Source organism: Thamnophis sirtalis, unplaced genomic scaffold, assembly GCF_051295495.1.
Source record: "Thamnophis sirtalis isolate CommonGarterSnake01/CBP01778 unplaced genomic scaffold, rThaSir2_p1.2 scaffold_14, whole genome shotgun sequence".
In the NCBI taxonomy this organism is placed as follows: domain Eukaryota; kingdom Metazoa; phylum Chordata; class Lepidosauria; order Squamata; family Natricidae; genus Thamnophis; species Thamnophis sirtalis.
The window spans coordinates 42,620,441-42,644,752 of record NW_028261394.1 but is presented as its reverse complement, the minus strand read 5'-3'; the positions used below and the strand labels follow the sequence as shown (position 1 = coordinate 42,644,752).

General features: G+C 43.8%; 1 protein-coding gene across 3 annotated transcripts in view; it reads left to right on the top strand.

The window, feature by feature from the left end:
* Positions 1–1,941: 1,941 nt before the first annotated feature.
* The window catches only part of ZNF423 (zinc finger protein 423), a 310,184-nt gene continuing 287,813 nt past the window's right edge, over positions 1,942–24,312 (top strand). For all 3 annotated transcript variants that reach the window (XM_087729318.1, XM_087729319.1, XM_087729317.1), the window contains exon 1: positions 1,942–2,347. In XM_087729318.1, coding sequence (XP_087585444.1) covers positions 2,308–2,347 — 40 coding nt within the window. In that variant the 5' untranslated portion in view covers positions 1,942–2,307. The remainder of the gene's footprint in view (positions 2,348–24,312) is intronic.

Sequence of the window (24,312 nt, the reverse complement as noted above, 5' to 3'; positions counted from 1 at the left end):
CCTCCTCATCTCTCTTTCCCCCACTTTCTATATCTCCTTTCTTCTTCCTCTCTCCCTTTCTCTTACTTATCGCTTTCCCTTTCTCCCTTTCTCTCCTTTTTCTCTTCCTCTTTCTCCCACTTTCTATATCTCCTTCCTCTTTTCCCCTCTCTCCTTCTTATCCCTCTCTCATTTTCTCTTTCTCCTTTTTTCTCTTCCTCCTCTTTCCCCCACTTTCTATATCTCCCTTTCTCTTCTCCCTTCCTCTTTTCCTCTCTTCCTTTCTCTTCCTTACTGCTCTCTCTTTCTCTTTCTATCTCTTCTTTTTTTCTCTTCCTCCTCCCCCTCTCTCTTTCGCCCACTTTCTATATCTCCTTTCTTCTTCCTTTTCTCTCTTTCCCGTCTTCCTCGCTTCTCCCCCCCCCCTCCCTGCAATCCGGCGGCGCCTGCTTCGCCGGCTCTCGCTCGCTCCTTCCTTCCTTCCCTCCCCCCTCCCTCTCCTTTCCTTCCCTTTCCTTCCTCCTCCGCCCTCGGCCGTGGCTCCGCGTTTTGCGGCCGACCCGAGCTGTATTTCCAAGGCTGTCCATGGCTCGGTGCTGTTGGCTCTCTCTCCGTCTGATCAGCGCAGGCTGTGCGGGGCTCCCTACGGGATCAGAGCGCTCCCCCGCCGGGACTCCACTCCTCACATCCTCCTGCTGGGACCCAGCTACATTTCCAGCCAAGCCTGGCTTTATTATGTGTGTCTGCACTGCAGCCCCAGCAGCCAGACCAGGAGGGGGGAAAAGAACCAGGACAAAGAAGAGACGGGAAGGAGGCTGGCGAGAGCCGAAGCGGAGCGAGAGCCACAGCGGCGGCGGAGGCGGCTGGACCGGCCATGGAGGCAGGCACCCTCGGCCCGGCTCGCCGCGACTAACCCATGGAGGCAGCTAGCGAGCCCGGCGGGCAGGCAGCACCACCAGCAGCAGCAGCAGCGGCGGCGGAGAAGCGACATCAGCAGCAGCAGAGCTTCGTGGGCTTCCCGAAGCGGGTTGGGGCGGGAGGCGGCGGCGGCGGTGGTGGTAGCGGAGGAGGAGGAAGAGGAGGCGGCGGCGGAGGACAAGCCGGTCCGGTCCGCTGGCCCAAGGCTGGTGGGAGAGGTGGACGCCGCTAGCCAGCCGCGCTGAGCTTGTGAAATTCGGTCTCTCTTATCCTCCAGCTCCCCTCCAAAAAAAAACCCCACCACCCCCAGCGAAATCAAAGAGGGGGGGTCCATCCAGGGAGGCTTTGCCCCGCGCCCTTCGGAGCTCTGGGGCTTTCAGAGAGAGAGAGAGAGAGGGAGGCAGCCCCTTCCCCAAATAACGTGTCTTGCCCCCTCCTCCTCTTTTTTGGGGGGGCGGGAGACCCGGGGCAAGGCTTGCGAGCCTCAGGGGAAAGAAACGTCCCGGGAAGGGAGGGGGGGGAGAAAACAGGAGGGTTTGTTTGTGTGTGTGTGTTTTTTTTAAAATACACGCAACTAGGCAATTAGGCAGCGACATCTCCCTCTCCCCTTCCGTGCCTCGGTGGCCCCCGCCCCGTTTTTTTGCCTTTTTGCAAAGAGGTTGGGGGTTGCCTCCTCTCCCCCCCCGTTAAAACAAAAAAAAAATAATCCTGAAAGGTTTCCATTCTTCAAAGGAATTTTTTTAAAAAAAGGGGGGGTGGGCTTTAAATGAAAACATTCCCCCCAACCCAAGAAAGAAAAGAGAAAAAAAGGGAGGGGGGGAATCCAAGCTCAGGAGCCCTGGAAGAAGCAGCGATGGGGAGGTGGGGGGGGGCGGGCGAAAGGGAGTTGGGATCGCCTTGATTGGCTTGCTTAATTGAAAAGGCGCGCTCGGGAATGTGTTGGTGCTCTTAATTATTCAATCGCAATTGATAGCGGACCCAGGGAGGGGGGGGGAAAGAGAGTACGGGAGGGGGGAAAGGGGAGAATCTTTTTGAAGGGTCCAAACCTCCCAACGCCCCAACCAGGTGTTTTGTTTGAAACAAAACAAACAAACAAACAAATAGAGGGGGGGGGAAACACTGTTGCAAGTTGCCGCATTGCAACAGGCAAAAAGAAGTGAGAAATCAAAAGAATCGATCCGGCCGCCGCCGCCGCTGCTGCTTCGCCCCTGCTGGAGAGCCGCCGGTAGACAAAGTTTCCAAGTGGGAAAAGAAGGAAGGAAGAGGGGGGGGGGAGCAGAGACACCCGGAGAGGCGCAGGAAGCGAAAGAGGAGGGGAGAGAAAGAAGAGCGAGAGGAGAAGAAAGAAGGAAGAAGAGAGAGAAAGAGAGAAGAGAGAAAAAGACTAAGCGCCTAAGAGCAGGAGTGGAAATGTCCCGCAGGAAGCAAGCCAAGCCGCGCTCGGTGAAAGGTAAGCCGTTTGCTTCGCGCGACTTGAGTCGGGCTCCCGGGCTGGAACTCGCAGCCGCCTTGCCGACGCCGGCTTTCGGGAAGCGGCCCCGTGAGCGTCAGCCTTGCCCGCCTGCCCGCCCGCCTTTGCCTCGTGACCAAGCGGGGGTTGGGGCCACCGCGGTGGGGACGGCGAGCCGCTTTCTCCAGACTCTTCCCTCCAACCCCCCCCTCCCCAAAATCACCCCCACCCTCCTTTCTGGCTCTGCTGCTCCTGGAGTTCCAGAAAGGGTGGCCCAGCGCCGCGTTTGGAGCGAAAGGGTGGCCGCTGGCCGAGGAGAGTAGGGCTGGCCCGCTTTGCCTTCTTCCATCCAGGCGTGACCCCCCCCCCCCCCCGTTGCTGGAAGGCGCGAGTCCCAGCCGAAAGCCTTCCCCGGGTCGGAATAATCTTGTGCCATCCAGCGCCGGCGGGGTGGTTTTTGGACAGCTGGCTCCTCTACCAGCATCTGCCAGCGTGGATGATATAGCAAGGGATTGTGGGAGATGGCCCCAACATCTGGAGAGATCCAGGTTGCCTGCACCAGCTGTGAATCATAGGGAGCGCGCTGGGAACGGGGCTGGGGTGACTAAGGAAACTTCCAAGGGATCGCGAGGCTGGCTCTTCAGCATTCTCCTCCGTTGGAGGCAGAGAGGGTGTGTGTGTGTGTGTGTGTGTGATACCCCAGCAAGTAGAAAATCACCAAATAAATAAAAGAAAAGCATGCAGACTTTGGATGGAAAGTCCCATTTTGTTGACCTGCCTTGCTGCTCACCATTGAAAAGCTTTGCCTACTGACATCGGAAAAAGGGTGTGTGTGTATGCGCGTGTGTGGCTGTGTATCAAACCCCTGCCCCAAATATTTACTGCCCTATTGATTTCAGACTTCAGAGGTGGGTTTGACAGGCTGTGGCATCTTCCTTTCCTCCCCTTTCCCAGATTTACGGTGAAATGGGAGGATTTACTTACTGGCAAACTGGGGTTGCAAACTGGGGTTGCAAGGGACCAACTGCCTTGATTCCTGTTGCAAACTTCCAAAAGATTTTTTTAAAAAATAATAACGAGATGGCTTCTGATATAGTGCCTTACTCCCGAGCAATTCCGTCGGTCTCCACAAAAGCTCCCCAGAGGCTTGTTTCTGTGGCTCCTAGCCAATTACCTCATGTGTTGGAATGGAGTAGCAGACACAGAGTATTAAGGCCTGGTTGTAGGTTTCTATCCTTAAACTATTTTGGAAAGGAATGGGGCCAACGTTTACTGGAGGACTGCGGTGTGTGTGTTTTTTTTTAAAAGATGGAGATTGAAGGGGACGCCGCGGCTCAGTGGCTAAAATGCTGAGCTGGTCGATCAGAGAAGTCGGCGGTTCGAATCCCTACCGTAACGGAGTGAGCTCCCGTGACTTGTCCCAGCTTCTGCCAAGCTAGCAGCTCGAGAGCATGTGAAAATACAAGTAGAAAAATGGGGAGCACCTTTGGTGGGAAGGTAACAGCATTCCGTGCGCCTTCGGCGTTTAGTCATGCCGGCCACATGACTTGACATGAAATGAAGTTTCAACAATGCCAGTTGAAATCAAGAGTATATTCCGACTTGGCACCCAGTCTCTGTACTGGGAGACTCCAGAGAAAATACGTTGAGAGCTATGGGATTGTTTCCTATCCAGTATAGGGAGCAGGGACTTCCATATACATCTGCTCACTCCAGAGTCATTTTTCTGGAGGTATGTGGAAATGGTATCCATAGTTGTAGTTCAGCCTTGAATTGTGGGGTCCTTGTTGCTCCTGGAGCTTGATTTCCTTGCAGATGTTTCTTCACCAAACTAGGGAACATCATCCCAGCTTGGATGCCTGCAAGAAAGCCACCAAGCTCAAGGAGCATCAAAGATCCCACAGAAGGTAGAAATGCTTCCAAGGTTGAGCTTGGAAGTTTTCTCATATCAGGAAACACAGAGCTTCCCGGCTCCTTGGGAATTGGTTCCAAGAATCCCATTCTTCTAATTTGGACCACGCTCACGAATTTTTGAGATGGACTTTCCGGGATGTCATGGTCTCACTTGCCTTGAGCAAGATTCCTCAACAGATCTCTGAAGCAGGTTGAAGGGCCTCCTTTCCTGGTTCTCCATCCTAAATTTTGCCAGATGTGGAAACCAAATCCGCCTGTTTTCCCAAATCCATTACCTCTCACAAGGTCCGTCCTCTGGTGGAATTTGCCCCGAGGATGTGTGTGTTCCCTCTCCTCTCACCCCTAAAGGAAAGTTACATTTTCTTTTAACAAAAGCAGCCTTATAGTAAATTGCAGACCAAGCAAACTCCATTGCTCCCCAGGGCAGCCTGGGGACTGTCTGTTGGCTGCTAATGCCAAATGGTTTCGATGTAGCCAGGAGAATAAGGTTATTATTCTCCATCTCTCTTTTTTTTTTTACTTAAAATTGCTACCACCAGAAGGTTTTTAGTCCTCTCTGGGAGCAGGTTAATTTGATTTTGTCCTTACGATTTGAAACCCACCCACCCCGCTTGGAATCTTCCCTGATCTTCTTCCTCTCCCCTCTTTTTTCCATGTGTTTCTTAGTAGAGAATTAAAAAGAATTGCTCCACAACTTTTTCTTCAAGATTATTAAGCGGGTTTCAGCTGGACAATCTTCTAAAAAAAAAAAACAACCCTAACAAATCAGGAGTATTGTGTTTGTATTTGGGAAGTAGGTTCCTGTATATGATGTAGTCTGTTTGGAAGTCTTACCTTCTTGTTCCATCAATAATAAAGGTTCTTGTCCTGTATTTGCCCCCATCTATTTTAAGGACTTGAGTGTCCTTAGCAAAGTAGTTGTGTCTCTGTGTGGGTGTGTGACTGTGTGTGTATGTGTGTGTGTGTTTCCTACTTAACAGAGGAAGAAGCATCCTAACAAATGTGGGTTGTTTTGAGTGTTTTCTCCACCATTCTTTACAAGTGTGTTTGTATGGTAAGAGGCCTTTTTTCATCCCACATTCAAAAAGGGTGGGATTGGTGATTCAGCTCCTGCAGATCTGCTGTCCTATCCTACATTTTTAATTTTATTCCCCCCCCCCCCCGAACTAAAAGATTAAAAGTTTATGGAATAATAATAATATTTTTTTAAAAAACCAGATGGACAAGGGAAAGAAAATAGAATGGGTGGCAAGCTGAAAATGAATGTCTCTGACCCACATTTCTTCATTTTCCTTATTCCCTTAGCTCTTTCTTTTTGCTCGGGGGTGGGTGGGGGATGGGAGAGCTGTCCGCTAAATGTATAGGATTGTAGCGCCCCCCCCCCCAAGGGATCAAATAACTGGACCAAACTGTGAAAAATTAAGATGTGAGGATCATGAGATCATTTTATTACAAGCCTTGTAATTGTACCAGATTTTGTCTAAGGGACGCAATGGCTCAGTGGCTAAGATGCTGAGCTTGTTGATCGAAAGGTCAGCAGTTTGGCGGTTCGAATCCCTAGCACCGCATAACGGAGAGAGCTCCCGTTACTTGTGCCAGCTTCTGCCAACCTAGCAGTTCGAAAGTGTGTAAAAAGTGCAAGTAGAAAAATAGGGACCACCTTTGGTGGGAAGGGAACAGCTTTCCATGCGCCTTCGGCATTGAGTCATGCCAGCCACATGACCACGGAGACGTCTTTGGACAGAGCTGGCTCTTCAGCTTTGAAATGGAGATGAGCACTGCCCCCTAGAGTCAGGAACGACTAGCACATATATGCGAGGGGAATCTTTACCTTAAGAGTTGGTCTGCAAAGACAGATGTTGTTGCATTGAATTACTAAACTAGCAACTGTATTGCACTTCTAGAAAGCTTTAAAAACAGCGGAAGAAAGTATAATTATGTTTGGCTATTAACCAGGCTACCTGACATCTCTCTGCGGCTAATGATGTAAAGGTATTTCAAGAGGATAGCCATCCCATCCTAAGAGCATTCATGTCAACAGACCTAGATGGTGGATTTGTTGTATAACGACGCTCTTGGCTCATAGTTCTCCCTCCATTCAACCCAACCCTAATTCCAGTCTAGTTCCAGAGTTCAAATCCAGACATCAAAAAGCTGCTGTTGAAGTATTCTCAACAAATTTCCATATTAACCTGAAACTGTAACACAGCTGAATGCCCATCTGTGACATGGAACCTTTGTTAGGTACTCTTGAGTGGTGCAAATGGATTTAGCCTCCAGGTGTGTTACTTTTATACCTGCATTGCTAAAGATTGTAACTAAGTAGAAAAGCAGAGTTGGAAGGGACCTTGGAGGTCTTCTAGTCCAACCACTGCCTAGGCAGGAAACCGTACACCACTTCAGACAAATGGTTATCCAATATCTTCTTAAAAACTTCCAGTGTGGGAGCATTCACAACTTCTAGTGGCAGGCTGTTCCACTGCTTAATTGTTCTAACTGTCGGGAAATTTCTCCTTAGTTGTAAGTTGCTTCTCTCCTTGATTAGTTTTCACCCATTGCTTCTTGTCCTGCCCTCAGGTGCCTTGGAGAATAGCTTGACTCCCTCTTTTTTGTGGCAGCTCCTGAGATATTGGAAGACTGCTATCATGTCACCCCTAGGCCTTCTTTTCATCAAACTAGACATACCCAATTCCAGCAACTGAGTGATGTTTAGGATTGGAAAGGGGATCCCATTGAGTTCAGAATAAAGGTTCAAAAAAACTCATGAATACTTTAGCATCTAAGAAGATGTACTACCAAGAGAAGAGAATATTTGAAGCTCAGAGTTGATCTGTAGGGTTCTTGGTGCTCTCTGACATTGGTGGAAACCAAGGTGCTAGTCGTCACTTATAAAGCCCTTCATGGTATTGGACCTGGGTACTTGAGAGACCGCCTACTGCCAGTTACCTCCCAAAGACCCATTAGATCACACAGATTAGGCTTCCTCCGGGTTCCGTCTACTAGCCAATGTCATCTGGCCACTCCCCGGGGGAGGGCCTTCTCTGTGGCGGCTCCGGCCCTTTGGAACGAGCTCCCCACAGAGTTTCGGACCCTCACTTCTCTCCAGGCCTTCCGAAAAGCCGTTAAAACCTGGCTGTGTTGGCAGGCCTGGGGTCGATGAGTTCCCTTCCCCTCTCGAATCATGTGGCTGTTGGTTGTTTTAAATGCCCTGTACTTTTTGTTGTAGTTTTTGTGTTTCCCTTCCCCTCCTTTGGGTTTGTGTGCCGCCCTGAGTCCCGCTGGGAATAGGACGGCATATAAATAAAATGAACCTTGAAATAAATCAACCTTTTTTTGCAGACATTTCCTTACCCAACTAGGTAACATTATCAGTGTGTAAGCACACAAGTCCATATAGAGTTGCAACTTGGTACTATGTACCTCGTGCTGGAATAAGATTCACTGAACTTTGTCTGTCTTCCTGTTGGATGCAACAACTTTGAGATTTATATTTTGCACTGCATGAGGCAGAAAACAGAAATATTAGAGAGTAAATCTTGTTGGACCTGAATAAATAAACATAGGCTATGTTGCCTTTGCTCTAATGTGTCATAAAATTATATTTTAAGTGGAATTTTTGGAGGGTGGGGAAAAAGGGATTATATTCCGCCCAGAGCCATTGAGAGTTAGTTGGCATACAAATATAATAACAATTACAATTAAACATGCTTCTATGTGTGTAACTTCTGTTTTTACTGTTGCAGAATAGCTTTCTTACATTTTTAAAAGCTGCAATATATATATATATTGGCAACAGTAAAAATATTGGGTTTCTGTCGTGATGGACTCTTGTGACGAGCCGATTGACGGATGATGGAGGCGGTTAGCTTCCTCCCATGATTGCGGCTTACCAGGGGTTGTGACTCTAAATATATATATATATATATATATATATATATATATATATATGTATGTATGTATGTATGTATGTATGTATGTATGTATGTATGTATGTATGTATGTATGTATGTATGTCGGTCTGTCGGTCTGTCGGTCTGTCGGTCTGTCGGTCTGTCGGTCGGTCGTTATTCGGGTTTTCTCCCGCGTAAAATTGGAGATGTCTTGGCAACGTTTCGACGAAGTCTCATTCGTCATCTTCAGGCTCAAGCACCTGGAAGCACAAAGCCTGAAGATGACGAATGAGACTTTGTCGAAACGTTGCCAAGACATCTCCAATTTTACGCGGGAGAAAACCCGAATAACTAGAGACCTACATACTAACACCCGCGAAAACCTCAGAAAACACACACACACACATAAATATATATATCTATATTTGGAAGAGGGAAGTGCGTAATGCTGGAAACTGGAGTACAGTTGTAACAGAATATCCTGTTAAAAGATTTCCTTTTTCTCCTCTTCCTATTATCTACTACACAATCATTTTCCAAACTGAAAAAAAAGAAAAGTTTCTTCACGGACTGTCCTTTTTCCCTCCCCCAAAGAACAAAAGAAACCTACAAAATGAACATGGTTTTCCAGTCGGTTTGTTCAGTGATTGTATGAATTGCACACTTCCATTGAGTGGCTGGCTGTCCACGATAGCATAACTATTCGTAAACTTTTTCTCATTTTATTTGTTAGTGAAAAAAAAAAATCCTAACAAGTTATTAGAAATCACAGGGAATGTTTTTCCCCCACCACTGGAAAAACTAAGAAAAAGAAAACCAACAACTTTGCAACTTCCTTTGAATTGTTAAGTGTTGTAATTTTAGGAATAAGGGACCTGGATTTTGAAAAGGTAAAAAAGTAGAAGCTTCTTTACATTTTCTCCCAGGGAGTTTATTTATTTATTTATTATCAAAATTTATATGCCACCCAGTCCGTAAGGACTCCGGGCGGCTGTTCAGAAATTTCATTATAAAATGTCCGTGGAAAATATTATAAAAAAATGAGCCCTTTAGATGAAACAGGTATGAAAGTATGTTTTAACTTCTTAGCTATGTGCCAACTTAACAGGATGGCTTTATGGACCATTGCAACCCGAGTTAAGTTTGCTAAGGAAGACAGGAGTAATTGAGGGGAAGAGGAAATAAGGGGAAAAGCGAACAACAATAATTTCAGTTGGATCTTCGTAAATGCTCCAACACTGGAAGTTTTTAAGAAGATGTTGGATAACCCTTTGTCTGAAGTGGTCTAGGGTTTCCTGCTGAAGCAGGGGGTTGGACTAGAAGACCTCCAAGGTCCCTTCCAACTCTGTTATTCTATTCTATCTTTTCAGGGGTGGCAATCTCACCTGAAACCAGGTGGTATTTGAATTGAACAGCTCAATTAAGAATGAGGATTCCACCTTTAGAGGATGGGACCTTGATTTTTCAAAAATGCATCCTCTTCTTTTCAATATCAGTCCATATTTGAGGGGTCTGTGTTTTTTGAGCTTGGTTATTTTCTTGGCGACGTTTCACTAGGTAACATCATCAATGCTTGGACCCTACTCCCTTCTAGCACTGATGATGTTACTTAGTTTGGCTACTGAAACGTCTACAAGAAAACAACCAGCGAAGCTCAGAGAGCACCAAGGACAGCCCGCATTTCAATCCTGAACTGCAAATATTCCTTTTTATAAGTCCATAATTTCCCCTTATTTATTCACTAAAGGGTCCAAAAAGCCAAATAAAATGCTTTTCCCCCTTCCTTTTTGGTTGTGACGTGTCGTACGGTCTTGGGTCAGTTGGTTTTCCATTTCTCCTGTTCCTTTTTCAACCCCCCCCCCCAGTATTGAGTTTTGACCATTATTTTGTAATTGAAACTCACGGTGGTATCGGAACCCTCTTCCAGCAAAGGTCAATTCTTGGATGATCAGAAGATCTCTAGAGGACCCGAGATTCTTGGCCACTGGCGACTTGCTAAATTTGGTCTTGAAATGTGACTGAAGATAAACAATGAAAGCATGGTTCTGTTTTGATGGAACAGTAGGATAGGATGGGATGGGATGGGATGGGATGGGACGGGATGGGACGGGATGGAACGGAATGGAGTAGAGTAGAGTAGATTAGATTAGGATAGGACAGAGTAGAGTAGAGTAGGGTAGATTAAGTATAGGATAGGATAGGGCAGAGCAGATTAGATTAAGGACAGGACAGAACAGAATGGAGTAGAGTAGATTAGATTAGATTAAGAATAGGATAGGACAGAGTAGAATAGAGTAGGGTAGATTAAGTATAGGATAGGATAGGGCAGAACAGGGCAGAGCAGATTAGATTAAGGACAGGACAGGACAGAATGGAGTAGAGTAGAGTAGATTAGATTAGATTAAGAATAGGATAGTAGAGTATAGTAGAGTAGGGTAGATTAAGTATAGGATAGGATAGGCCAGAGCAGATTAGATTCAGGACAGGACAGGACAGGACAGAATGGAGTAGATTAGATTAGATTAGATTAGATTAAGAATAGGATAGGACAGAGTAGAATAGAGTAGGGTAGATTAAGTATAGGATAGGATAGGGCAGAACAGGGCAGAGCAGATTAGATTAAGGACAGGACAGAATGGAGTAGAATAGAGTACATTAGATTATATTAAGAATAGGATAGTAGAGTATAGTAGAGTAGGGTAGATTAAGTATAGGATAGGATAGGGCAGAACAGGGCAGAGCAGATTAGATTAAGGACAGGACAGAGTAGAGTAGAGTAGAGTAAATTAAGGATAGGATAGGATAAGATAGGATAGGAGGACAAAATGGAGTAGAATAGATTAGATTAAGGATAGGATGGGGGTGGGATGGGATGGGATGGGATAGGTTAAAAAAAGAATGGAACAAAATAGAATAAGAACAGAATAAGAATAGTGTGGGATGGGATGGCATTGAATTTATTGGCGAAGGGTTATTGGGCACACGAGGAATTTGTGCCTGGTGCATTAGCTCTTGGTGTAGATACAACCGAGATGAATAATAGATCATAAATCATAAGGTACCAATAACAATAAATCCGAATAGCAGACGGTGGTAGGAAAGATGAGAAGATGACAAGGCTAAGAAGAATACAGCCTACTACTACATGGGTGGAAGCCAGGGCTGTAGGGCTTAAGAATTTTGCAGCATGATGACTTGGGGGAAAAAGTTGTCCCTGGGCCTATTGGCATGCAATGCCCCATAGCGACGTCCTGAGGGGAGAAGTTGAAACAGTTTAGGTCCAGGATGTGAGGGGACACAGCCCTCTTTCTGGTTTGTGCAGTTCCCGGTGGTGGGTTTCAAAAATTGTTCGAACCTACTCTGTGGGTGTGGCCTCCTTTGTGGGAGTGGCTTGCCGCCCATGTGACCGGATGGGAGTGGCTTGCTGCCCATGTGACCGGATATGAAGATGCAGATGACACTTGTCAGGACCACCTTAAATTACCCCACACACAGCACTGGCATGCATAAGAATATGATGTAAACTTGTTTTTTAAAAGGCATCTTTGGTTTGCGTTAAAACAACTTCAAGACATGCAATGTTCTGATTGCACCACAAACGCAGGAGTCATCCTTACCTTTCACAGAGGCACTGAGATTTATAAATAGGAGCATGATAGTGTAGAATAATCCTATCCAAGGACCAGTGGTGGGTTTCAAAAGATTTTGGAAGCTCTTCTGTAGGTGTGGCCTGCTTTCCGGGTCCACTGGTGGAACCCTCTTCTAACCGGTTCGGTAGATTTGACGAACCAGTTCTACCGAATAGGTGCGAACTGGTAGGAACCCACCTCTGACTGTTCCTCTATGAAAGGCAGGCTATCGTGGGTAGGAAAAGAAATCTTCAGAACTTGTTTATTCTTTCTTTCAGGTGATGTTGAGACTTGGCAGCTGGCAGCCTAATTTGGTTGCCACAGTCCAGGTTTCCATGGAAATAATTGAGATGCAATAAATAAGGAGATTTTAAGGTCACAGGTACTCTGACCTGAGACAGGGAGAAAATAGCTTTAAATTACAATTGTTGCTTCAGAGGCACACTTCTGGCTTCTCACGTTGCTTAATATATATATATATATATATATATATATATATATATATATATATATATATATATATATATATATATATATATATATATATATATATATATATATATATATATATATATATATATATATATATATATATATATATATATATATGGTTTTTTTTTTATTTGTGCTGATAAATAAATAAAGGGTATGGCTAGCTGATGAGAGCTAAATAGCTTGAAATAGATCTATACTAGTCTCCCTTTATTTATTTATCAGCACAAATAAAAAAAACCCCCACAAATATAAGAAAGGCAACAGTAAATAACATTGGGTTTCTGTCGTGATGGACTCTTGTGACGAGCCGATTGACAGATGATGGAAGCAGTTAGCTTCCTCCCATAATATATATAGGGGGGGGGTCAATTTTACAGTTTGGGTATAAATATAATAAAGAGGGAGTTTCCTCATTTCTCCCAGAGCCTTTCCTTCCCATCTTCTATAAAAAAAACATAGTTAATGTTAAAAGTGAAGCTGACCAGGGAAACAATGAAGAGGCTAAGAGAAGAAATGTAAAAATGCTGAGGTAATTCTCTTTTAAAAATTGTGTCCATCGGCCAATTGATATTGTCCATTAACAGTTGATAACTAGGATCACGTTTTGAAATGGAATTGAATGGGTTGACTTACATTAACATTATGTAATTTGTGTATTTATTTATTTGTTCAATTTATATCCCAACATTTCTTCAGTTCAGGCTGGTATTTGTAGAATACTCCCCCCCCCCTACATAAGGTTGATATATTTTGTCAATGTATTAATATTTTTTTTAAAAAAGAGGGTTTTTTTCAATTAATTTTTATTTGCAAGCTTATGTCCAACCTTGGTCACTATCATTTAATCATTATGCAGAGATGTAGTATAGATATCAGCATAACTATCAGTTTATGTGATAGTTTGCCCCCCCCTTTTTTTTAGAAATGGAATTTGGATAGCTAGCCACAGCATAATGAATTGTTGATGATGTTAACAATTTCCTTCGAAACGAACACCAAAAGTTGAAGTGTCTTGAAGGAAGGTGTAATTAAAATCAGTTGCAATTTTGGATCCGACTAGTTATTGGATGAATTGAGACTTCAAAATGTCTCTCCACAGAGTCTTCACTGGAAAAAAAAAACATTTTGGAGTTTGTATTATCTTCCCAATTTTATGTTGCAAGCCATTGATATTATTCCCAATGGCTTTTTCCGAATTCATATCCTTGATTGCTTGAGGCTGTTGCAGCTTACTTAAATATGAAAGTCAATTAAAACCATTTTATTGAATGTTGCTTGCATTTTGCCCCCCCCCCCCAAAAAAAACATTGAAATACTGCCATATGTAGAGTTGGGGAGAAATCAAATCGAGTAAATTGGTTTTAAATCCAAGATATAGCTTTACATATCTAGCTCAGGTTGCAGTAGTGTTTTGTGTGGATGACACATTGGGAACCCAACTATTTTATAGAAGAAAGAAAGAAAAGATGGAAAGAAAAGAAGAAAAAAAGAAAGGCAGGGAGAAAGAAAGATAGAAAGAAGAAAAGGAAGAGAAGAGAGGGAAAGGGAAGAGAACAGAAGAGAAGGAGAAAGAAAATGAAGAAAGGAAGGAGAAGGAAAAGACAGAAAGGGAAGAGAACAGAAGAGGAGAAAGAAGAGGAAGGAAGGGAGAGAGGGAGGGAGGAAAGAAAGAAGGAAGGGAAGAAGGAGGGAGGGAGGGAGGAAAAGGAAGGAAGGAGGGAGGAACGAAAAGGAAGGAAGGGAAAGAATAAAGCTCAGATTTGGCATTGTGCTTGAACAGCAGAATTATCATTTTGGGTTTTTAATTTGTTATTTTTTGGGTGGGGGCAAAATATGCTGATAGAAAGTTTGATTTACAGCTTCTCCTTCCCAAAAAGAAAGGAAAAAAAGCCTACCCAGAGTTGCCCATAGCATCTGAAAACTCTCAACCTAGGTGGTTTTCCTGCTTCAATAAACGCAGAGCAATCACCGTAATAATAATAATGACGATGCTCAAAACGTCATCCGTTGTTGCTCTTTCCCAATTAATGGATTGCGTGTAAAAGAAAACAGTGTTTTGTCTATCGCTTCGGGCCGATTTTTGTGGGTTTCTTTTTTTTTTTTTAAAAAAAGTCTTCTGGAAAGAGTTTCTTTTTGTCTTGATTGATGTCAAGTATGAAAGCATGATCGTAATATCCTTTTGAAAGCTATTGTATTGTCAGCTCTAACTGACAGCAGGAGGCCCTCCTAGTGGTATAGATTAGCTCTGTAGCAATACTGACATTTTCTTTGTTATACTGCTGTTGTTCAGCTCGCAAAGTCAATTATACAATGTCGAAGCACAGTAGCTGAGTTGACGCTGGAAGTAACAATGTCTTTTATCTTTTCCCTTCTTCCCCCCAATATATATATATATATATATATATATATATATATATATATATATATATATATATGTTATATTTATGCTGATAAATAAATAAAGGGAGACTAGTATAGATCTAGATATAGATATATATATATATATAGTATAGATCTAGATATATATATATATATAGATATATATATATTCTTCTTAGCAATTGATGGCTAAGAATATTGAAGCTACTACAAAACTATCTCTTTCTATCTGCATATCTCTATCATCTATCTATCATCTATCTATCTATCTATCTATCTATCTATCTATCTATCTATCTATCTATCTATCTATCTATCTATCTATCTATCTATCTATCTGCATATATATATTCTCTTCTTGTTTTCCTGCTGGCTACCCTCTTAGCAATTGATGGCTAAGAATATTAAAGCTATTAGAAAACTATCTCTTTCTATCTGCATATCTATCTGTCTGTCTGTCTGTCTGCCTGCCTGCCTGCCTGCCTGCCTGCCTGCATATATATATTATCTTCTTGTTTTCCTGCTGGCTATCCTCTTAGCAATTGATGGCTAAGAATATTAAAGCTAATAGAAAACTATCTCTTTCTATCTGCATATCTATCTATCATCTATCTGTCTGTCGGTCTGTCTGTCTGTCTATCTATCCTATCTATTTTTTCTTTCTATCTATCTAACTATCTATCTATCTATCTATCTGCATATATATATATTCTCTTCTTGTTTTCCTGCTGGCTACCCTCTTAGCAATTGATGGCTAAGAATATTAAAGCTAATAGAAAACTATCTCTTTCTATCTGCATATCTATCTATCATCTATCTGTCTGTCTGTCTATCTATCTATCTATCTATCTATCTATCTATCTATCTATCTATCTATCTATCTGCCTACAGACACACACACACACACACACACATTCACTGAAGGTTCAGCAGTCTCTTAAAGGTTCAGCAGTCTCTTTCACTTTTAAACATTTGCAGCACATTAAATATCTTGGGCATCGCGATTGCAGGGACTGAAATGAGAACCCTCGTAGATTAAATTTGCAATTGGAGAATGGGCCACACAGGTTTCGTTTTGGATGCAAATAGGAGCAGAGGTGAGGAGGGGCTTTCGTGCTCCCCACTGACCGTTGACAGCGCTGTTCACAGGCTAGGTAAGAAATCCCAGATTTGTAGGTTCCATTGTCTTTATTTCTGCTACCAACGAGAGTTGTGAGAAGTTTTCCTTTGGGGTTTTTACGGCAGGAGAGAGAGAGAGAGAGAGAAAGAGAGAGAAAGAGAGAGTCTGCAGCTTCCTAGCTTAGTAACTGGAATTTGTGATTGGTGCTTGGCATGCTTTTAATTCTCCTGTACCTGAGATATTTCCTCTTGTTTTTTTTTAAAAATCGGTGCATAGCAGAAAAATGTGTAGGGGTAAAGGAAGGGAATTGGCTTGGGTAAATTAGTGAAGTGGGCATGGATTTATAAATCAAAGCATATACAATTCATGACATTTATTTTTCCACCTTACCTTGCCGAGAAAGAAAAAAAGGAAAAAGCTCTGGCAACGAATTGCTAGCAGAAGATGCTTTTTCCCCTTCGCCTTTTTTTTTCTCCCTCCTAACCCAGCCTCTGTTCTAAAAAAATAAATAAAATTAAAATTGTGTGTAATGATGGTAGCAGAGAAAGCATCAGTCACCACCAAATTGCCTTAAATAACAAGTATCTAGTGGAACAATCCCCTCATTGGGAACGTTAATTGTGGGATTTCTAAATTACTATTCTAAGCTAATAGACAAAAAGAAAAAAGAAAAAGAGATTCCACAGTTCCCAGTAATTTGTCAGGATTTATTTTGTTTCTCTTCAATAATTGGAAATTAATGTCTTGAAGTGAAAACAGATGTTCGCGCCACATTTCAGTTGGGTAGAGGCAGAAAAAAAAAAAAGGAAAACAACCGAAGATGGCTTCGTATACGCATTTTCCTGGTTTGTAACAGGAGTTGATGCGAGGCTAATGAAGCTTCTGGTCTCAGCCGACTGATGGATAGAATATAAACTTAATTAACCTATAAGTAAAATGAATAATCCCTGGGGAACATAAATTGCATCCTTTTATTGTGTGCGCGGTGATTCTTGTTTCATTTATATAATTAAAAAAAAAGGCCCTCCGTTGGAAAATGGCTTTTACTTGCCAAATATGGGGTGGGGGGAAAAAATCACAGGGGGCTAAGATTTCATGCTCCTTTGGTGCACTGTTGTGTCATCCATTCAACGGCTACAATGTGTTACGTCCGCTTGATTGGCTTAGTGTGAACCCAACAATGATAGTTTCTTCAACAACCACATTTTTAAATGTTAAACCAGTGTTTCTCAAGCTTGGCAACTTGAAGATGTCCGGACTTCAACTCCCAGAATTCCCCAGCCAGCGTTCGCTGGCTGGGAAATTCTGGGAGTTGAAGTCCAGACATCTTCAAGTTGCCAAGCTTGAGAAACACTGTGTTAAACCATCGCTTCAAATAGTCTTGATATGGGGTTGTCTCAACAAGACTCAACGCAAACAAGACTCAACTGACTAATGTAGACTTATCCTGGTTTGTCAGAGGTGTCTGTCTGCCTCTTTGATGGAGATAGAACAGTGTTAGCTTTTTTGGGGTGTGTGCGTTCAGTTGGTTGACCCCCCCTTTGTCTTGCAAAAATGTTGGGATTTCAACTCCCACAATTCCCAGTTAGCACCGCTCTTGGCCTGAGAGTGGGCAGATTGGGCCTCCTCCGGGCCTCCTCCGGGTACCATCGGCGGGTCAATGTTGGCTGGCAACCCCCCGGAGGAGGGCCTTCTCTGTTGCTGCCCCGGCCCTATGGAATGATCTCCCCGCAGAGATCCTGATCCTCACAAACTCTTCCGGTCTTCCGTAAAGCCACTAAGACCTGACTGTTCTGGCAGGCCTGGGGCTGTTGATCAGCATCCAGCCCCATTTTAAGTGTATGTATGTTGTGTATTTTTTTAATATGATTATATTTCTATTTTCATTTTTAATTCCATTGTTTGTCTGTAAGCCGCCCAGAGTCCCCTGGGAGTGGGAAGCATACAAATACCAATAAATTGGAAATTGGAATTGGATTAAACCAATTGAGGGGAAGGTGGACTGGGGACAAATTAATTACAGTGAAATGATGGCACCTTCAGATCCCAAATAGTAGATCTTTAAATATGACCTTTTGGAGAACAACACACGCAAGATATGAAAACAAGAAGCACCTGAAGGCAGGACAAGAAGCAATGGATGGAAACTAATCAAGGAGAGAAGCAACTTAGAACTAAGGAGGAATTTCCTGACAGGGAGAACAATTAATCAGTGGAACAGCTTCCCTCCAGAAGTTGGGAGCGCTCCAACACAGGGGGTTTTAAAGAAGAGATTGGACAACCATTTGTCTTGAAGTGGTGTAGGGTTTCCTGCCTAAGCAGGGGGTTGGACTAGAAGACCTCGGGTGTCCTGCTTGATCAGAGGGGTTGGATTAGAACAGTTGGTCACCAACTGGTGATCCGTGGACCACTGGTGGTCCCCGAGAAAGTTTTGTTGGTCCGCAGAAAAATTATTTGCATTTTTAATATTGCACTGAATACTATTTATCTTTTTTTTAAAAAATTGTATTAGTGGTCTGCGGGATTTAAAATTATGAATATAGTGGTCCCTGAGGTCCGAAATGTTGGTGCCCCCTGGACCAGAAGATCTCCAAGGTTGGAAGGCCTCCAGGGTCCCTTCCAACTCTGTTATTATCAATTAAAGGTACCCTGAAGAAAGTATGAATAATGTACCCCCTCCTCATCCTCCGCTTCCTCTGTGCTTTATAATCTTTTTCTTAATGTATAATTAGAACTCCAGAGATTGGGGATGATTAAGGATTTTATAGTAAAAGATTTGAGTAGAGGGGGAGATACGGCATGTATCCTGTTTGTTGATGTGACATGGTGGTGCTGTGTAGATGCTGTTGTGCTGCATGAATTTCAGCCTGGATGTTTGGGAATGAACTGGGGCTACAAACTCTTCCTTCTCACAATCTCCCTCCCTCCCTGGAAACCAGTGGTGGGTTTCAAAATTTTTTGGAACCTCTTCTGTAGGTGTGGCCTGCTTTCCGGGTCCACTGGGTGGAACCTCTTCTAACCGGTTCGGTAGATTTGACGAACCGGTTCTACCAAACCGGTGCGAACCGGGAGGAACCCATCTCTGCTGGAAACTCACACAACGTAGCAGTTCAAGAGCTTCGATTCCAAAGTTCAAAGTATTTGTCTTTGGGGTAACATCATGTGCAACCTCAGCTATTGTGGTGTGCAAATCACAGCTTATAGCTTAATACAGTAATAGCAAACCTTTTCGCCAACAAGTGCCCAAACCAGAATGCGTGTGCACTCACGCACGCCGGAGCACCAGAAAACCGAAGACCAGCTGGCTGGTGCATGGATGTCTGTTTTGGGGGCATATTTCAGGGCATTTTTCAGGGCATTTCTGGGCCGTTTTCAGGCCATTTTTCAGGCCATAATCCGAAAAATGGCCTGAAAACGGCCTGAAAAACAGCTTGCTTTTCTGGCTGTTTTCAGGTAGTTATCTGGCACTCTGGTGCCCGCGAAGACTAGCTAGAATCTGGAAGAGCAGCTGGCGATGGTGCACAAGCCCAGAGAGAGGGTTCTGCGTGCTTCCTCTGGCACGTATGCCATAGTTTTGCCATCACAGGCTTCATACATCATGTGAACCCAGCCAATGGTGGCTTGTTTGTTTAACTAACCATTTGGGCTAAATTTAGGAAACCGTAGGTGATTGCAGCCTGTGAATCCAGCTGAGCCTCTTTTTTGGGGGTGTGGGTGTGTGCAATTTGCTTAGAAAATCAAGCGTTGCCGCTAAACAATGCTACAGTTGAACGCTGCGTCCGTCGTCTTAAGTGGCTTCAATTAATTGTATATGATGGGTTAAGATATTTCTCCCCACCCGCGAGATAGATTGTTCTACCGCAACGTGTAAAGTTCCTTTAAAAAAAAAAAGGGAAAGAAAAGAAAAAGAAAGTAATTGAAATGTTGTCTTTTGTTACCTGGGCATGAATTATTTTGGAAATGTTGTTGTTATTCACCCAGCTGTGAGGTTTGTCTCTTCCGTTGATCCTAATTAAATAAAACATAGCGTTGTTCTCCAACTCCATATCGAACTGAATTTTCTGCCTTCGTGCTTACGGATGGCTCTTGGGGTGGGGGTGTGTGTTCTCTCTCCTTCTGCCTAGGGCAGTGTTGGTGAAACTTTTTTGCCTCGGGTGCCAAAAGCACGCGCGCATGCGCTATTGCGCTCACTCGCGTCCCCACCCCATAACTTAATGCCCCCCAGACTGTGCCCCCTGTGGTTGTATATGTGACTCCCCACACCCCCACTGTCCCGCGCATGCACACACGGCTTTCTTGGAGCCTGGGGAGGGCAAAAACAGCCTCCCCCACCCCCGGAGGCCCCCCGGAGGCCGGAAACGCCCCGTTTTCTGACTTCCAGTTTGCATGTTGGGTTGTTTTTTGCCTAAATAGCTTGAAATAGATCTATACTAGTCTCCCTTTATTTATTTATCAGCACAAATACTACACAAATGTAACAAAGGCAACAGTAAAATATTGGGCTTTCTGTCTGGATGGTCTCTTGTGACGAGCTGATGGACAGAGAATGGAAGCAGTTAGCTTCCTCCCATAATTGGGGCATACCAGGGGTTGTGACTTTATATATATCGTGACCCGTCAAAACTGCCTCGACTAAACCGCGCCCGATTAAACCGCGTCGCTGATGTCATCAACAGGGCGACAACAGCCAACGCGGAGAAAGAAGGGCGCTTTAAATAGCGCTTTGAAAGCAAGCCGATTCAACTTAAGGTAAGGGTTAGGTTTAGGGTTAGGTTTAGGGTTAGGTTAAGGGTTAGGATTAGGTTTAGGGTTAGGTTAAGGGTTAGGTTTAGGGTTAGGTTTAGGGTTAGGTTTAGGATTAGGTTTAGGGGGGTTAGGTTTAGGTTTAGGGGTTAATTTTAGGTTTAGGGTTTACAGCGTGCTTCTGTCTCCGCGCTGTTGTCGCCCTGTTGATGACGTCAGCGACGCGGTTTAGTCGGGCGCGGTTTAGTCGAGCGCGGTTTTGTGGGTGAATATATATATATATATATATTCTTTTGCTTCTAGGCTGCATCAAAGAGACTTTAATGGGTACCAATTTCCTTGACTCTCTTATCTTACTCAAAATGAAATCCTTTTGAGTTACAGACATGAAACAAAACTGTGCCTTTAAAGAAACATTTACTCCTTAAGTTACTCTGTGATGCACGCTGGCCTCGGTTGTGTTAATATAGCCGGGTTTTAATTTATTTAGATGTTTATTAAAAATTAAGAGGTGAGCGCGGAAGATAAATCCTAACATGGATTTTATTTTTGTACTGCTCTTAACCACGATTACTGCGGTTGCACAAAGATAGGTTTATATTAGATGTTTCAGTAGAATGGCAGTTTGTTGCGCTGTCTGCCAGGATAATGTTAATGCCCTTTGAGTTCAAGATATGAAATTATGGTAGTAGCAGGATTAAAAAAAAATGAAAGCAAAAGGATTCGGAAGATGGAGAATGATTGATTTCTCCTGTTCACTCAATGAAACTGACTCCAATCCGATACACCACAGATCAAGCTGTTGTGGCTTGCCAGCAGTTATTAGAGCTGGCAGCAGAGTCAGACAGTGAGGAGGTTGGGGAGGAAGATGGGCCAGTCCTGGAGTCTGGAGAAGGCTCTGATGAGGGCTCTGTGTCAGAGGCGGAGAGGGGGCCAGAGCCGTGTGCCATTTATCAGCTTCCTTCAGAGTCAGACATCAGCGAGGCAGATGAACAACTGGAGCCTGTTCCCAGTGGGCGCATGCGCAGAGTGGACAGACGAAGGGAACAGTTAAAAAACAGGGGTCGACTTGGGAGTAAGGCCGCAGGTGGACAATGAATGGCCCCTCCCAGAGGAAATAAAAGAAGAGCAAAAGGGGAGTGGAATTTGCAGGAGACAATTATTTCGCTTAATTGGTTTGTGACTCTCCGAGACTCCTTGCCAAGTTTTGCAGATATCGGCCTGGCAACTCTCCAAGCCAGATAAGGTCTGTGACTGTAAATCCTCCCTTGAAAGACTTTGCTGGATGTGAATGAGCAGAATTTACAGTAAAAGAATAAAAGGGGTTTTGGTTGGGACAAGGAGTTTGCTTCAGGCTCTTGGGGAGCCTCGGTCAGAACAGCCGTTGTTAATCATTTCAGTTGTGAACTTAGCTTGTCAGGAGTTCTGAAAAACTGAACTTCCTGGACAACCTTCTTGGGCTCCTCTCTGTTTTTACAGTTGCCACAAATATGAGCGCACAGGCATTTTGCCATTTGGAGGCTGAGCTACACGCAACGACTCAGCTTTATGGGTCTAGTTAACCTTTAAAATCCCAAGTCTCTCCGGCTGTTAAAAACCCAGCGGGTGAAAAAAAAGCAGAGGGAATCCTGATTTACTTGTCTAACCAGCCCAGATCCCCTTCTCACCCTTGCTCAAGAGGATTTCCATCGGAGAGAATGCAGACAGCCCTTGACTTAGAACAGTTTTACTTAGTGACCATTCACAGTTTACAACGGCACTAAAAAAAAGTGATACAGCTGTTTTTCACACTTAGGGCTGTTGCAGCATCCCCTGGGTCATGTGATCAAAACTCAGATGCTTGGCAAAGGGACTCACATTTATGACGGTTGCAGTGTCCTGGGGTGGTCACGTGTTCCCCTTATGCGGCCTTCTGATAAGCAAAGTCAACCGGGAAGCCAGATTTACTGAACAACCAAATTTACTAATGTAACCCCTGCAATGATTCCCTTAACACAGGGCTCAGCAACCCTGGAGCCGCATGTGGCTCTTCTATCCCTCTGCTGCGGCTCCCTGTTGCCTCCACAATTGATAGGGCTTCCGATTAGGACAGGTAGAGGAAAAAGGAGACTGTGCTAGGTGGAGACGCTATGGTGGGAGAACGGGACTTCCGGTTGGCTTTAGAATTGAATGAGGGGCTTTCGGTTAGGATCTTTGTGGCCCTTTGAATGTTTAAGGTTGCCGACCCCTGCCTTAACAACGGTGGCAAGAAAATTCATGAAAGGTTCAGTTCAGTTCAGTTTATTCAGTTTGTATGCCGCCCTATTCCCGAGAGACTCAGGGCGGCTAACAATCAGAAGGGGAAGGGGGTACAAATAAGAAAATAAAAGATAAACAATTTAAAAATACAACAAGAATCGCAACCTCGGATGGGGCTGAAATTCAACAGCCCCAGGCCTGCCGGAACAACCAGGTCTTAGTGGCTTTGCAGAAAGCTGGAAGGGTGGTGAGGGTCCGGATTTCAACGGGGAGATCGTTCCAGAGGGCTGGAGCAGCCACAGAGAAGGCCCTCCCCTGGGGAGTTGCTAGTCGACACTGGCCGAAAGGGGGGGAAACTTGCTTAGCAACTGCCTCACTTAACAGCAGATACCTTGGGCTCGATTGTAGTTGTACATCAAGGACTACCTGTGCTTTCCCTCCTAACGTTAGAGGACTCCCATTGCAAATTGAGGCGCACCTTCCATTCCTGCCTGATCTGTGATGTGTCTGAACTTGTGGTGGCCTCCTCTCGTCGTGTGTTCAATATTCAGACACTTGGAAACTGGCATGTACTTATGACTGTTGCAGTTCCTGCCATCTCCCTTTGGCGAACCTCGGACAAGCGAAGTCAGCGGGGAATTCACTTAACAATCACATCCCTAAGTTAACAACTGAAACGATTAAGCCTGATCGGTGATGTGTCGGATCTGAGTCGGTTTCGTTGAGCAAACAGGAGAGATCAATCATCCTCCGTTTCCTGAAAATCTTTTTTCCCGCGTTCAGCTGGAGACTTCTTTTCAATTAAACCGGTAGACTCGCCTTCCCGAATGAAACTTTCATTTGCCTTAATTTGCCTACTTTAAATGTCTTTGTTTGATTAAATGCTTTTCATTGCTTTCTATTCAAACGAGCAACATGCATTTCATGTTTATTTGTATATGCATTTTAGCGGCTGCCTACGTAATAATTTCTTGAGGGTGGAAATCTGCATTATCTTTTCTTTTACTTTCTTTTTTAAAAAAAGGAACTAAATAAGAGCTTGCATTTTATGAATTTATATCGAATCGCTTGCATTTGGTGGGGTTGTGGTGTTTTTAAGTTGGCTCCGGGATGCAAAATGAATGTTGTTGTTGTTGTTGTTATTGCTGTTTTGTGTGTGCGTGCGTTAATTTTCCCACTTAGATTCTGTTATGCGCAACGGCAGAATCCAATTCTGAAAACTGACTTTCTACAGAGAGAGTGCAATTCAGAGTATGAATTAATTTTAGCATTATTTATGCCTGCGTTTCCCCATTAATAGCAGTTTCTGCCTTGCTTTGAAAATGTAAAGCATATATAAATGCTTATTATTGCTATGTTGTTCTTTCCCTGCAAAGAACACCCTGGGGAAAATTATGATTTCCATTTTTTATTCCAGTTCCAGAAAGGCAGCAAAAGTTTGCTTCTTTTACATGTGTTTTTTTTCCATTTGCAACTATCCATTTGCAATTACCTAGGTTTTTTTCTCCCTTCCTTTGAATTAATTTTAGGCATTATAATAATAATAATAAGCGTTAT